Below are 13,966 nucleotides of genomic sequence, written 5' to 3'. Positions count from 1 at the left end.
ATGGCTTTATCTTAAAAATATAGTCTGACTTGCTAGCAGAAGAGGTGACATATTTGAAATTTTAAATTTCCAGATTAGAAATGTGTATTCACAGGAAAATCAGTCTTCCCACTGAAATGGACAACATTTCCCACATCTCACTGCAGATACTCATTTCTGCAAAAATATCAGGACTGCAAAGTGGTTTGGAATTAACCTTGCCCATTTTGAGGGTGAAATTTTTATGGCAATGTATTTGCTAGTGTCATGCAGCTGGTGGTTTGCTGGAGGGGGCTTCTGGGAGCTTCCTGTTAAAATTCAACCACCAAACTCAAGGGGAAATTGGAATGACTTCCCTTCTTCTGATGAAGCTTACCTCCTCCCGCCCCCCACCCCAATCACTGGATTCTCCTACATCATCTCAATCTCAGCTCCTGCATCATCATCATCTGTATCTGAGTAGCTCATTCAAATATTTCTGAAGAGCAATTCTTTGTCTTTTGGAGTGGAACAGATTGCCACAAATGTTAGAGAATGTGCCTCATTATCAATGTACTCTACATATTTTTCAGGGACAAAATTTAAACATTTCCAGGGCATTGCACTTGATATAAGTTTGCCTACCTAAACCTTAACTCTGACCTCAAACTTTTGCCTGTGAAAGTAACTCACCATACTATCTACTGGTGCACAAATGCCTAACAGACATGAATAGTGGTGTTGCTGAGGCTAAGGTTTTGCATTATAGTCCAGTGGAGAGGCTGTGGATTTTGTTACTGTACATGTTGGAGGTATATGTGACTTACCCATCAGTGAAATGTGACCTTTTAAAGAAGGACACTTGAACTAGACATTTTCTTGCTTTGAAGGGTTTATGTGGGTGGGATTTCCCTTCAAGACACTTTCATTGTTTTTAATAAGTTTATTTTTAATGGAAATATCTATCATACCATCTCTTTGGTACGTGTGTGCAGCTGCCATTTAAGTCCCTTTGTGTGTCTATGCAAGAGAAGAATTTGCCCTATAATTTATACCATCATCGAGTAAAAATTGTAAAGCCCATTGATATCCTGTAGGGTGAAGGGCACATTAGGAATTTCCAGTCACGATCACTGTCAGTTCATTTGGCTACTGACTTAGCTCCATTTTGAACAGAGCCCTTCTGTGTTGCAGGATTGCATCATTAAGATTGAGCTGGAGAAAACAGCCAACAGGAGCCTGGGATTTGCGCTGGTAGGTGGCAGAAATGGCCGGGCTATCCTAATTAAAGCCATCAGCCCAGGAAGTATCGCTGATCTCGACGGGAGGCTTCAAGTGGGTGACATCTTACTAAAGGTAACATTTGGCTTTGCTGCTTTGGTCTAGATTTTCCCTGGAAGCTTAGGGAGAGTTTGTGTTACGCTGTGCAATCATAACCAAACACTGGACATGATCACTGTAATCAGATCATAATGGGGGTTCCCGTGACTTGCCACCTGCCTGGGCAAATATTAAAAGTTTGGGAAGGCTCTCGGGGGTTGGGGGATGCTACCCTGGCTGCAGCTGAGCTTCCTCATCTACAAAACCCTGCAGATCCTCACTCCCAGACATAGTGCTTCCCGTAAGGGCAGGCACCAGTTACTGCAGAGGGGGCGTATCTGTGCTATTGCCTGCGTTAGACTGCTAGTTTCTGGAAAAGGATTGGCCTGCTTCTGACATGACTCAGATCAGCTGGCCTCTCTGTAGTGGCTTCTGTTAATGAATTAGCTTGAGTCAGCAAAACCCCAGACCAAAATGCTGAGCAACTCTCTGCAGAGACTGCACATACCAGCTGTTGTAATGATAATAGCTAATTAAACAGCCAGGCTGACAGAGACCCAGATACCAGAGAGATGGGCATAGGCAGAATTGTGGGGAAGGGGAGATACATTGCCCTCCACAACTTCCAGCCTATGAGGCAGTTGTGGTATCTGTGTCCTCTCTAACTTCCGGCTGGCTGCTGGAAGAGTCAGTGGTGGGGAGTGGGGGCAGGCAGTGAAGTGAGGCAAAGAGGAAAGTCTGAAGCTGCTTTGTGGAGCAACATGTCCTTGGGCTCAGGTAGGTGGAATGCAGCTGCAGTTCAGCCTGCTGCCTGTAGGAGTCACTCTGTCCCCTGCTGGGTTTCTCTCTGCAGAGCTCAACTCCCTGCCTGCCTTGGCTTCTTCCTCTCTCCCCTCCACACCCCAGTCTTGGCTGAGTGACTACAGAACAGAAGTCTGGCCATGCCAGGAGGGGCAGCACTGGCAGGAGCTGTGGTTTCTCCTCCTTTCTCCCCTCCCCCCCCACTTAATCCCAGGCTTTTTGGGGGGGGCAGGGCTGGGGATGGCAAGTGTGGGGAGGAGAGAGGAAATGGTGGGGATTTCACAGAGGGAGCAATCTTGAGGACAGAGGAGTCAAGAATGGGGGGGACTCCTGTCTGGGCTGGGGCCGACTGCCAGGAAGGTTGGGAGGGATGCAGGAGGGCATCCCAGGGAGCACAGGAGGTGGGTCGCTGAAGAGGCGGTCACGCATTTCCAGCAGAAAATGGCCTCTTGCTCCAAACTGAACGTTTGCAGACTTTGTTTTGTTTTTCTTCCGCAAATTTTCCTCTCTTTTTAACAGAAAGCTGAAAAAATCCCAAATCACTAAATTTGTTCTTGTTCATATTTCATCTCCACAGCTCCCTTTCTCTCTTCTTTCCTTTGGATAAAGGGGTAAAACATGGAAAACTGAAAATGTGTCAGTTCCTAGAGGGTGGTGGCAGTCTGGTGGTATGGCTCTGTGCAAAGGCCTACCTAGGAGAGAGGTTCTACTGGGTTATTAACAGTGAAGGGGATGTGGACAATCAGAGCCAATTGAGCTGCGGGAGAGGTGTGCACACATGCTCCGTGCCAGTGTGCAATATGAAACCCTTCTGCTCCAGGACTGTAAAGGCATTTGTCTTTGTGTGCTTTCCAGGTGAATGGAGATTTAGTGTCTGGTTTGACGCGCAATACAGTGATCGACCTCTTACGCAAGGCTCAAGGCACCGTTCAGCTCATTGTCTGCCGAAGCGCGGCATTGCATTGGGCTTATTCAGGCAGCCACTGTGATACTTCTTCCCTCCAGAGCACAACAGCCCAGTCGGGTAAGCATTAGCGCGATCCACTCCTTGCATGTTCAAAGTAGGCAGTTTTGTGTGCTTGGGCTCGACTCTGCTCTCGGTGACATCAGTATAGCTCCATTGACTTCAAAGGAGTCACTCCTGCTTTACACCACTGTAAATGAGAGTAAAATTGGGCCCACTGCCCCTGATTCTCTGCTCTGACTTGCTTGCACTCTAAGTGCTGGCCCATCCTTCCCCTAATGCTGCTGAGACTGTACTGCCGGTGTGCCAGGTAGGGAGAGGTTTCTCACCCAGGCTGGGTGCTGTGGGGTGCCAGCCAGCGATGTCACAGAGACCGAGGGAGAAGGTTCTACCAGAGGGTGTGACAGTTGGCGGCAGTGGTGGAATGAGGCAGGACAGATGGGGACGGGGGGCCATCAGGCTAGGCTGATCATGAGGGACATGGCCCCCAGGTGACCCCTGTGAATTGGAGTCAGATATAGGGAGCAGCTGGTTTATGTTTTCCCCCCTCTTTTCTGGTCCTTTTGAGTGTCAGGCTGAGGGTACGAGCCCAGCCTACAAGTAACATTAAAAGTCTCTTCTCCACAGGGCTCGGAAGCTGCTTTAGGTGCTGGCCTGGAAGGAAGAGGTGACCTGTTCCCCTCTCATCTCCGGTATGGGAGTTGGGATAAGTGGGGCAGTTGGGGAAGAGCTGCCAGATACAAAGCCTGGGGGAAATTCTGCTCCACAAAGTCTCTGGCAAAACTCCCATTGACATCAGTGCGGGTAGGACTGCACCCTGTATCTGCTAGTTGGAGGAGCCAGAAGCTCACTTGTCCGAAGCCTGGAGGGTTTACATCTAGTGCCTGCTTGTGTAGCTCTCTGCTGATGGGCTTTCCATGTCGACGGCCCAGCTGCCGGTGTCACACTGCACAGAAGAGGAGGAATGTGCCTTTCAGATTCTAAAGACTTTTTTCTTTGCTCTCACTCTCTTGCGTTCAGATGAACAAGGTAGCGAGGGAAACCTAGAAGCTGAGCACTCATTCACTTTCAGAGGAGGGGAAGAGGAATCCAGCCAGATGTGCAGCAAGGTGAAGAGCCTGAGTGGAATTTCTAGACATTACCTGGTGACCTGTTTACATGTGTCTCAGTGACATGGGTTTGGGGAAATGAAGAGAAATCAGTTAATGGGCCACTCCTCTGGGGAGGATCATATTCTAATAAAGCAATAAACCATGCTGAAGGGAATGGGCTATTATAGGCAGAACTGTTAGCTCCGTATTGAGGCAGGGGTCATAGGGAAAAAACATAGTATGTGATCCTGTAAATAAAGACTGTCTCATAAAACAGATACACAAGGGGGCTGAATTCAGATTGCAGAGACAACCTTTATTCTGGCATTTCCTAACTTCTGAATGTTTGACTTTGTAACCTTAACGTTCTTTTAATGTCATTTTTTTTAATGAAATACATATTAAAAAGTTGCACCTTACTGACCTCCAATTGCTGCCTTTGAAACAGCTAAACTTAACTTCCTTAGTTTGGTATCCAGGTGCGGCTCTAGACATTTTGCCGCCCCAAGCATGGAGGGTCCGCTAGTCCCCCGGCTTTGGCAGACCCCCTGTGGGAGGTCCGCCGAAGCTGCAGGACCAGCAGACCCTCCGCAGGCAAGCTGCCAAAGGCACCCTGCCTGCCACCCTAGCGGCAACTGGCAGAGCGCCCACCGCAGCTTGCCGCCCCAGGCACGCGCTTGGAGCGCTGGTGCCTGGAGCCGCCCCTGTTGGTTTCTAAGCCTCAGCAAGGTCTACCAAATATGCCAAGTTTTGTAGCTTCAGCCATATTTTAGTTATACAACTGTAAAATTGCTGATAAAAAAATGACCAAAATGTAATGCTTTCCATGTTCAAATGATTAAAAAAAATAGCTCAACCAATTTCACTCATATTTAAAAAAAAATAAAAAGGTATCTTTGAGTTGAATCGAGCTGAGAAAATTTCAGAGTGGGAGGAATTTGTTTGACAAAGTTTTGAGCGAAGGATTAGAATGAAGATTGGAACTTAACTGTCCAAAATCGCTAAAATACAGGCTCACACTTATGCTGTGTGTATGATCTAGCAAATAAGTATGCCCCAAAATAAAATAAAATCCTCAATTAGCAATATATTAAAGCTCTTGTTTAATTTTAAGCATATGGTTAAGTCCCTCCCTTCTCAGCAAAGCATATGCTTAGCATTCAACCCACATTTAAGTTCTTTGCTGAATGACAGCCTAAAAATTATGTCTTATTCTTGGTTATTTTCAGCATGTCTTGAGCCCAGTCTTCTTCAAGCAGGTAGTGTATATGCTTTACTTTCAAAACCACTGCTGCCATTTGCTCCCAACAGGTAGCTTTGGAAACTGACAAAGTACTGAGAAAAATGGATGAATAAAGGAGCAAAGAAAAATATCTTCTCTCTGCTAAGAGACCAACAAAAACCCCCATGGCTTTCTCCACTCAATTTGGTCCATAGGTGTAGAAATTGGATTACTGAATTCATGCTTCTTTTGCATTTCTGATGGGGGAAAGTAAGCCTGAATATATGGCAATAAGACAGAGATGGTGACTTTCATAGAGGTACTTTCGGGGATTCAACAGTTTATACTTTGTAACATGCAAAGATGGTTTTCTGATTGCATCTGAAATACAAATTAGGGAAAGAATGAGAATAAATCCATCCTGAACTGAAATCTAAGTAAATCTCTCTCATACGTTACAATTGAGAAGGAGCAATTTGCATGTGATAAAGGCAGACGTTCTGTATCATAATCTAAATGCAGAACCCAATTATCACTCTGGAACTGTACAATTAGCCACTAATATGCAAGCTCTCTCCTCCATCTGGAGAGCAATCAAGTGTCTGCTTTCTCTGCCAGTCAAGTGTTCTTTCCATAGACCAGCTGTTCCGTGCCACTAACAGCTGGCATTGTTGTGCCTGGGATAAAAAGCAAGTTATTGCCAGTAGTTCATGCTCATCCAATGGTGCTTCCTGCTGCCAGTTAATATAGTACATGGGAGACAGAGAGCATGGCATGGATCGTAAATCCTGTATGTGACTGTACTCTCATTGTGAGAGCAGAGAGGAATAATTTATATGGATCCCTCCAGATCTCAATGATGCATGCTAGGATGTGCACTTGTACAGAGTTGTCTGGATTCTTGTGGAGCTTGCAAATACAGCTGAAGAGACTTTTTACACTGAGTAGGTCCTGCAATGCTAAATTGAGATTTGTGCATGTATCTTTAACCAGGAAACTTTCCATTTTCCTTTTCTGGCTTTGACAAGGGACATGTTTTTGTCAGATAAGAAACAAATTTATTGATAAAATTAACGATATTCTCAATGCTTCCTCCCATTAATTTTTCATTATGGTTTTATTTTGTTTCCACAGGATTCAGAAAGTAAATGCGGTTCTTCCCTGCAAAGTCAATCAACTGAACTGGAGTTTGAGGCAAATGCAGACAGGTCAGTCTTTCCAGCACATAAAAATCCATGACAATGTACAGCATGGCCAGTTTGTTCTTCTATTTCTTTGAGCAATCCTAATATCATAGATATATATAGCACCATCCATCCCATAGTGAGTCCCAAGCTATAATTATTCAGCACTTTTGAAATGCAGCTACCTCTGGAATGGGGATGCCAACAAGCCCCCCTCGCCAACAGTGACGAGAGGGGGAATTTTGGACAAGAACATCAAGGCGTATTGTACTCTTACAAAAATCATCTTAAGATTTATGTTGTGTGTGCAGCACCAGGTGGTCAGATTTTCATGCTCAGCACTCTCAGCTGCCATTGACATTGCTGGGTGTCCCTGGTTCTGCTTGGCTCTGCCTTGGAAGTCATGGAATCTGTGATCAGAAACAATTCCCCATGACAGAGATCATGAATAATGAATTAATTCATCTGAGCAGCCCATTGATATAAGTCTATTTGGGGATAATTCACAAACAGAAAAATGAGTTCATATGGTTGAATAAATAGTTGGCCCCACTTTCCAGCAGACACACATGGACGTGAACTGGAAAAGAAAATGTTAATCAGCCATTTTCATAACCGTCAAAAGTATGTAGCTGCAATTTTGATAGAAAGTTTGGTAGATTGTGTTTTTCACAAGATCACTAGGGGGCCCATCCCTCATACAAGCAGAGAAAGACATTGTGTGTGATTTTCTTGCACTTAAAGGCATAGGAATTGTTTTTTTTCTGTTTGAAATTAACAGCTATGATAAAGAAGACAAATATTTGTATCTGGCATTGGTCTTTGTGTAGTTAAGAGGTGAGAATGTGACCCTGCTGTGACCTGCTAGTCCTGTTTCATTGTGGTCTGTTGTAGTTCAAGATGAGCTAACATTTCTTATGTTTAGTTCTATACTAGACTCATAGACTTTAAAGCCAGAAGGGACCATCATGATCATCTAGGTTGACCACCAGCACATTGCAGGCCACAGACCCTCACCCACTCCTGAAATAGATCCATAACCTCTGGCTGAGTTACTGAAGACTTCGCAGCATGATTTAAAGACTTCAACGTACATGGAATACACCATTTACACTGGAACTGGGTTCTAGCTAAAAGTGTGGATCTGGATTCAAACTTTCCCAAAATTTAGTGTGATTTAACATCTGGGGTTTTGGTTTGGCCCATTGAAGAGTTAAAAGTAGCCTCAAAGTTCGGATTCAGATCCAGACTTTCCAAAGTTAAGCAGTGTTTGGATTAGGACTTTCTATTCATGGCTATCTCTGTTCCATGCTGTAAAACACTCTGGGGGATATTTATTTTAGGAATTCCTACCAGCTCTGCCTATTAGCTAAGATAGGTTAACGCTTCTTCTATTATAAGACTCTATTTTCAGTTGCTCATAATTTTACCATGCTTTAACTGTTGTTAAAGAGTTGTTTGGATTTACATATAAGGTCTCCTCAGCCTTTTAAAATTAAGCTCCATAAATTTAACAGCAGATACTTTTAGCTGCTGTATTTACAGACACTGCTACAGACAAAGAGACCCTTTGCTGCGGGGGACTTGTGACATCCAAAACACGTGCCAGTGCCTGAAAACGGAAAGTTAGTGAAAGTGCTGAGTGGTTTAAAAAGGAGCTTAGAACTCAAGCACTTATGCAGCCTTCACTGTAGTGGTGGCTCCCACTCCCAGCTAGGATGTTAACTGAATGTTGCTTTACAGATCACAGAAATACTCCAGGTGTGAGAGCAGCCTTAGAACAAACAGTCAGGAGTCTGAGACTGACAGCTGGATGAGTGAGGAAGATGAAGTGTCCTGGAGGATTTCCGTTCTACCCAGAGGTAAACGTGTGAAAGGCTCTCTCTTTTCTTTAACATACTGACCCAGAGTCCCAGTATAGCTTTAATGAGCTCGATAGAATTAGATCCATTCCAGAACTGTCTGTTCTGTGTTTGTACAGTGCCTACCACTACTGGTCTGCAAGTAGGGCCCCTAGATGCTACACTGATATAAATAATAGTAGGACACTAGCTGAGGCCCTCTCTGTCTATCCCACCTGTGGCTTCTTGGAACACAACTTTCATCATTATGCTGCATGCTATGGCCATTGGAACTTCATGATAATGGCAGGAATAGAGCTTAGATTGTCCTGCTCCAACAGTACAGGCCCTCATAACTTGAGCTAACAAGAAATCGCCATTTGCTGTTAGCACTACAGGGTCTATGACCAGAGCTGGGCCAATGGAGATATTATTAGTTGAACAATGTAATTAAATTTACTGAATCAATTACTCCTCGTTTATAATTGCATATGATTTGACCAGATCTACAAACTGAGCAAATAAAGGGGAAAAAGTTAATTACCTAATTGATTTGAATAATGTCACTCCATTTCATAGAATCATAGGCTTTAGGGTCAGAAGGGACAATTATGATTGTTTAGTCTGACCTCCTGCACAACATAGGCCACAGAATCTCACCCACCCACTCCTGTATCAACCCCCTAACCTAGTGGTTCCCAAACTTGTTCTGCCGCTTGTGTAGGGAAAGCCCCTGGCGGGCCGGGCCAGGCCGGTTTGTGTACCTGCTGTGTCTGCAGGTCCAGCCGATCATAGCTCCCACTGGCTGTGGTTCGCCGCTTCAGGCCAATGGGACCTGCTGGAAGCTGTGCAGGCCAAGGGACATAGTGGCCACTGCTTCCAGCAACTTCCATTGGCCTGGAGCAGTGAACCACGGCCACTGGGAGCCGCGATCGGCTGAACCTGCAGACGTGGCAGGTAAACAAACCGGCCTGGCCCACCAGGGGCTTTCTGTGCACAAGTGGCAGAACAAGTTTGGGAACCACTGCCCTAAGCTATGTCTAAGCTATTGAAGTCCTCAAATCGTGGTTTAAAGACTTCAAGGTGCAGAGAATCCTCCAGCAAGTGACCTGTGCTCTGCGCTGCAGAGGAAGGTGATAAACCCCCAGGACCTCTGCCAATCTGCTCTGGAGGAAAATTCCTTTCTGACCCCAAATATGGCAATCAACTAAACCCTGAGCATGTGGGCAAGACTCACTAGCCAGACACCTAGGGAAGAATTCTCTGTAGTAACTCAGATCCCGCCCCATCTAACATCCCATCACAGACCATTGGGCTTATTTAATAGTCAAAGATAAATTAATTGCCAAAATTAGGCTATCCCATCATACCATCCCCTCCATAAACTTATCAAGCTTAGTCTTGAAGCCAGATATGTCTTTTGCCCCCACTACTCCCCTTAGAAGGCTGTTCCAGAACTTCACTCCTCTGATGTTTAGAAACCTTCTGTCATAAACAGATAGCTAAGGGTTAATGTTCTTTTACCTGTAAAGGGTTAACAAAGGGAACCAAACACCTGACCAGAGGACCAATCAGGAAACAAGACTTTTTCAAATCTAGGTGGAGGGAAGTTTTGGGTGTGAGTTTTTTGTTCTTTGTCTTGGTTCAGTGACCCTCTCGGCTCTGAGAGTGATCTTTCTATCTCCAGGCTTTCTAATTTTCTGTTTCCAAGTTGTAAGTACAAGGATAGTAAGACAATAGGTTTATATTGTTTTTTTTGTATTTACATGTGTGTAGTTGCTGGAATGTGTTAAATTGTATTCTTTTAGGATAAGGCTGTTTATTCATTTTTTTCCTTTAAGCAATTGACCCTGTATATTGTCACCTTAATGCAGAGACCATTTTATGTCCTTTTTCTTTCTTTTTATATAAAGCTTTCTTTTTAAGACCTGTTTGAGTGTTTTTCACTGGTTAAGGCTAAGAAACGAAGGGAGGGGGAAAATCTTTGTGTTAGATTTACTAAGCCTGACTTTGCATACCCTCTGGGTGAGGGGGAAGAGAGATTAGATCTCTCGGTAACTGTGTTTCAAGGACTTGAAGCAGGGAATCTCCCAGAGTACCCAGGGCGGGGAAATCTGCAGGGAGGTAAAGAGGGTGGAATCCCTTTGTTTAGATTCACGGAGCGTGAATCTGTATATCTCTCCAGGAACCCAGGGAGGGAACACCTGGAAGGGAAGAGGCAGAAGGGAAGTGGGTTATTCCCCTTTGTTGTGAGACTCAAGGAATCTGAGTCTTGGGGTCCCCCAGGGAAGGTTTTGGGGAGACCAGAGTGAGCCAGACACTGGAATCTTCTGGCTGGTGGCAGCGATATCAGATCCAAGCTGGTAAATAAGTTTGGAGGTTTCATGCTGGCTTTTCATGTTCTGAACTCTAAGGTACACATCTGAGTAGGACAGTTATGACACCTTCCTCTAATTTCAAGTCTAAATTTCCTGATGGCCAGTTTATATCCATTTGTTTTTGTGTCCACATTGGTAATGAGCTTAAATAATTCCTCTCCCTCCCTGGTATTTCTCCCTGTGATATATTTATAGAGAGCAATCATATCTCCCCTCAGCCTTCTTTTGGTTAGGCTAAACAGGACAAGCTCTCTGAGTCTCCTTTCATAAGATAGGTTTTCCATTCCTCGGATCATCCTAGTAGCCCTTCTCTGTACCTGTTCCAGTTTGAATTCATCCTTCTTAAGCATGAGAGACCAGAACTGCACACAGTATTCCATATGAGGTTTTACCAGTGCCTTGTATAACAGTACTGACACCTCCTTATCTCTACTGGAAATACCATGCCTGATGCATCCCAAGACCGCATTAGCTTTTCTCATGGCCATATCACATTGGTGGCTCATAGTCATTCTGTGTTCAACCAATACTCCGAGGTCCTTCTCCTCCTCTGTTATTTCCAACTGATACGTCCCCACCTTATAACAATAGTTCTTGTTGTTAATCCCTAAATGCATGACCTTGCACTTTTCACTATTAAACTTCATCCTATTACTATTTCTCCAGTTTACAAGGTCATCCAGATTTTCCTGTATGATATCCCGGTCCTTCTCTGTATTGGCAATACCTCCCAGCTTTGTGTCATCCACAGACTTTTTTAGCACATTCCCACTTTTTGTGCCAAAGTCAGTAATAAAAAGATTAAAAAAGACTGGTCCCAAAACCAATCCCTGAGGAACTACACTAGTAACCTCCCTCCAGCCTGACAGTTCACCTTTCAGTATGACCTGTTGTAGTCTCCCATTTAACCAGTTCCTTATCCATCTTTCAGTTTTCATATTGATCCCCATCTTTCCCAATTTAGCTAATAATTCCCCATGTGGACCATATCATATGCCTTACTGAAACTGAGGTAAATTAGATCCACTGCGTTTCCTTTGTCTAAGAAATCTGTTACCTTTTCAAAGAAGGAGATCAGGTTGGTTTGGCACGATCTACTTTTGTAAAACCATGTTGTATTTTGTCCCAAATACCATTGACCTCAATGTCCTTAACTACTTTCTCCTTCAGAATTTTTTCTAAGACCTTGCATACTACAGATGTCAAACTAACTGGCCTGTAGTTACCCGGATCATTTTTCTCCTCTTTCTTAAAAATAGGAACAATGTTAGCAATTCTCCAGTCATATGGTACAACCCCTGAGTTTACAGATTCATTAAAAATTCTTGCTAATGGTCTTGTAATTTCATGTGCCAATTCCTTTAATATTCTTGGATGAAGATTATCTGGGCCTCTCAGGTTAGTCCCATTAAGTTGTTCGAGTTTGGCTTCTACCTCAGATGTGGTAATATCTACCTCCATATCCTCATTCCCATTCGTCATCCTACCATTATCCCTAAGCTCCTCATTAGCCTCATTAAAGATTGAGGCAAAGTATTTGTTTAGATATTGGGCCATGCCTAGATTATCCTTAACCTCCACTCCATCCTCAGTGTTTAGCAGTCCCACTTCTTCATTCTTTGTTTTCTTCTTTATTTATATGGCTATAGAACCTTTTACTATTGGTTTTAATTCTCTTTGCACAAGGAAATTTAATTCCCTTTCTACATGGCTTTTGGCCTTTCTCACTTTATCCCTACAAGTTCTGACCTCAATAAGGTAGCTTTCCTTGCTGATTGCTCCCATCTTCCACTCCTTGTAGGCTTTCTGCTTTTTCTTAATCACCTCTCTGAGATGCTTGCTCATCCAGCTTGGTCTACCACTCCTGCCTATGACTTTTTCCCCCTTTCTTGGGATGCAGGCTTCTGATAGTTTGTTGAACAAATTCAGTTATACCCTATTTAATCACCTCGACTTGCAATCTTGATTTTGTCACTTAGGGGGCAGTGGTACACATTCACACTAGCCAGTTCTTTACATTGTTTTACTGAAAGAGATGTAATAGAGGTTAAGGCCAGAAGAGGCTATTAGATCAATTAGTCTGACCTCGTGTATAACGCAAGCCAGAGAATCTCATCATTGATTCCTGCAGTGCAGGGAATTATTATTTCCTGCTGCAGAGGTGAATACTCTAGCAGAACCTCTGGGCAGTTCTTTTAAACAGACATCCAGTCTTACTTTAAAGACTCCAAGTGATGATGAATTATTACATTTATGATTTATTTAATGCAAAAGGGAAGGTTCTATGGGCACAATGGAAGAGTTACAAGTTATGCACTAATTTTTTCATCTTCATTTTAAATTCGTTTCCAAGGATAAATACAGTAATTCACCAGAAAGACAATATCACACAAAGTGTGGAGAAGCACTGAAATGAATTCCAGTACAATGCTACAAAATTCATACTAGGCCTTTTAATGCTCAGGGTTACAAGAGGACCTGAAAACTTGATCCAAAAACACAAACAGGGACTACTGAAGGAAACAAAGAAAGGGGAAAAGAACCAATTCTAATGTAAGGTCTTGGTCCTGCCAACACTTAAACATATGCTTCATTTTATGTGTGTGAGTGATCTCATTGAAATCAATGGGACTGCTCATGCACTTGAAGTTAAATCCTTTGGTGCATCAAGGGCTGAACCTCTCTCCAAAGGCCTCAGAAGACCCCCTACTCACAGCAGGACTCAGCCTTATCTGTCCTGTGAGAAGTTCAATTGCTCCTATCCCAAATGAAGAAGAATACCTTGAGCAAGGGATGGTGATGATTGAGGGCTTGTTAGATGAACACTTAGTTGATTGCAAGCTAGGATGTAAATTTGCAGCTCACTAGCATGCCATGCACTAACTATCCGTGTGGACACCATGCTACCACACACTAAAAGTTCCCTGGTGCACTTTGACCTACTAGTCCCCATGACTCCTAGCTGCGCCACTCTGGGAATATCTCAGAGACACTGCTATAAGGTACAGTTCCCACTCAGCTTCCCTTTCCTCTGCAGAAGCAGTGATTTGCTGATGGGTGGTTTTTACCAGCAGCAGAGTACGACACGCCCAGTGCAGGCTCAGCTCTGTTGACTGGTGCATAGGGGCACATAGCCAAAACATCATCCATTTCCTGCCCACTTGATTTTATGAAAGCATTTGATAGTGTACACAGAGAAGTCTTCTG

At 43.9% G+C, this 13,966-nt stretch overlaps 1 protein-coding gene across 3 annotated transcripts in view; it reads left to right on the top strand.

Annotated features, from left to right (window-relative positions):
• The window catches only part of FRMPD2 (FERM and PDZ domain containing 2), a 135,015-nt gene that overhangs the window by 103,338 nt on the left and 17,711 nt on the right, over positions 1–13,966 (top strand). Inside the window, exons 37-42 of one of the 3 annotated variants that reach the window (XM_050960056.1) lie at positions 1,153–1,314; positions 2,935–3,103; positions 4,064–4,152; positions 5,364–5,393; positions 6,491–6,564; positions 8,284–8,402. In XM_050960056.1, the coding sequence (XP_050816013.1) occupies positions 1,153–1,314; positions 2,935–3,103; positions 4,064–4,152; positions 5,364–5,393; positions 6,491–6,564; positions 8,284–8,402 (643 nt within the window). Of the gene's footprint in view, positions 1–1,152; positions 1,315–2,934; positions 3,104–4,063; positions 4,153–5,363; positions 5,394–6,490; positions 6,565–8,283; positions 8,403–13,966 lie in introns of those variants that run through there. The other 2 variants (XM_050960054.1, XM_050960055.1) reach the window with 2 other exon arrangements.

This window comes from Gopherus flavomarginatus, chromosome 6, assembly GCF_025201925.1.
Source record: "Gopherus flavomarginatus isolate rGopFla2 chromosome 6, rGopFla2.mat.asm, whole genome shotgun sequence".
NCBI classification, from domain to species: Eukaryota; Metazoa; Chordata; order Testudines; family Testudinidae; genus Gopherus; species Gopherus flavomarginatus.
Note: the sequence above shows the minus strand (reverse complement) of the source record. Positions and strands in the feature narration are given on the sequence as shown.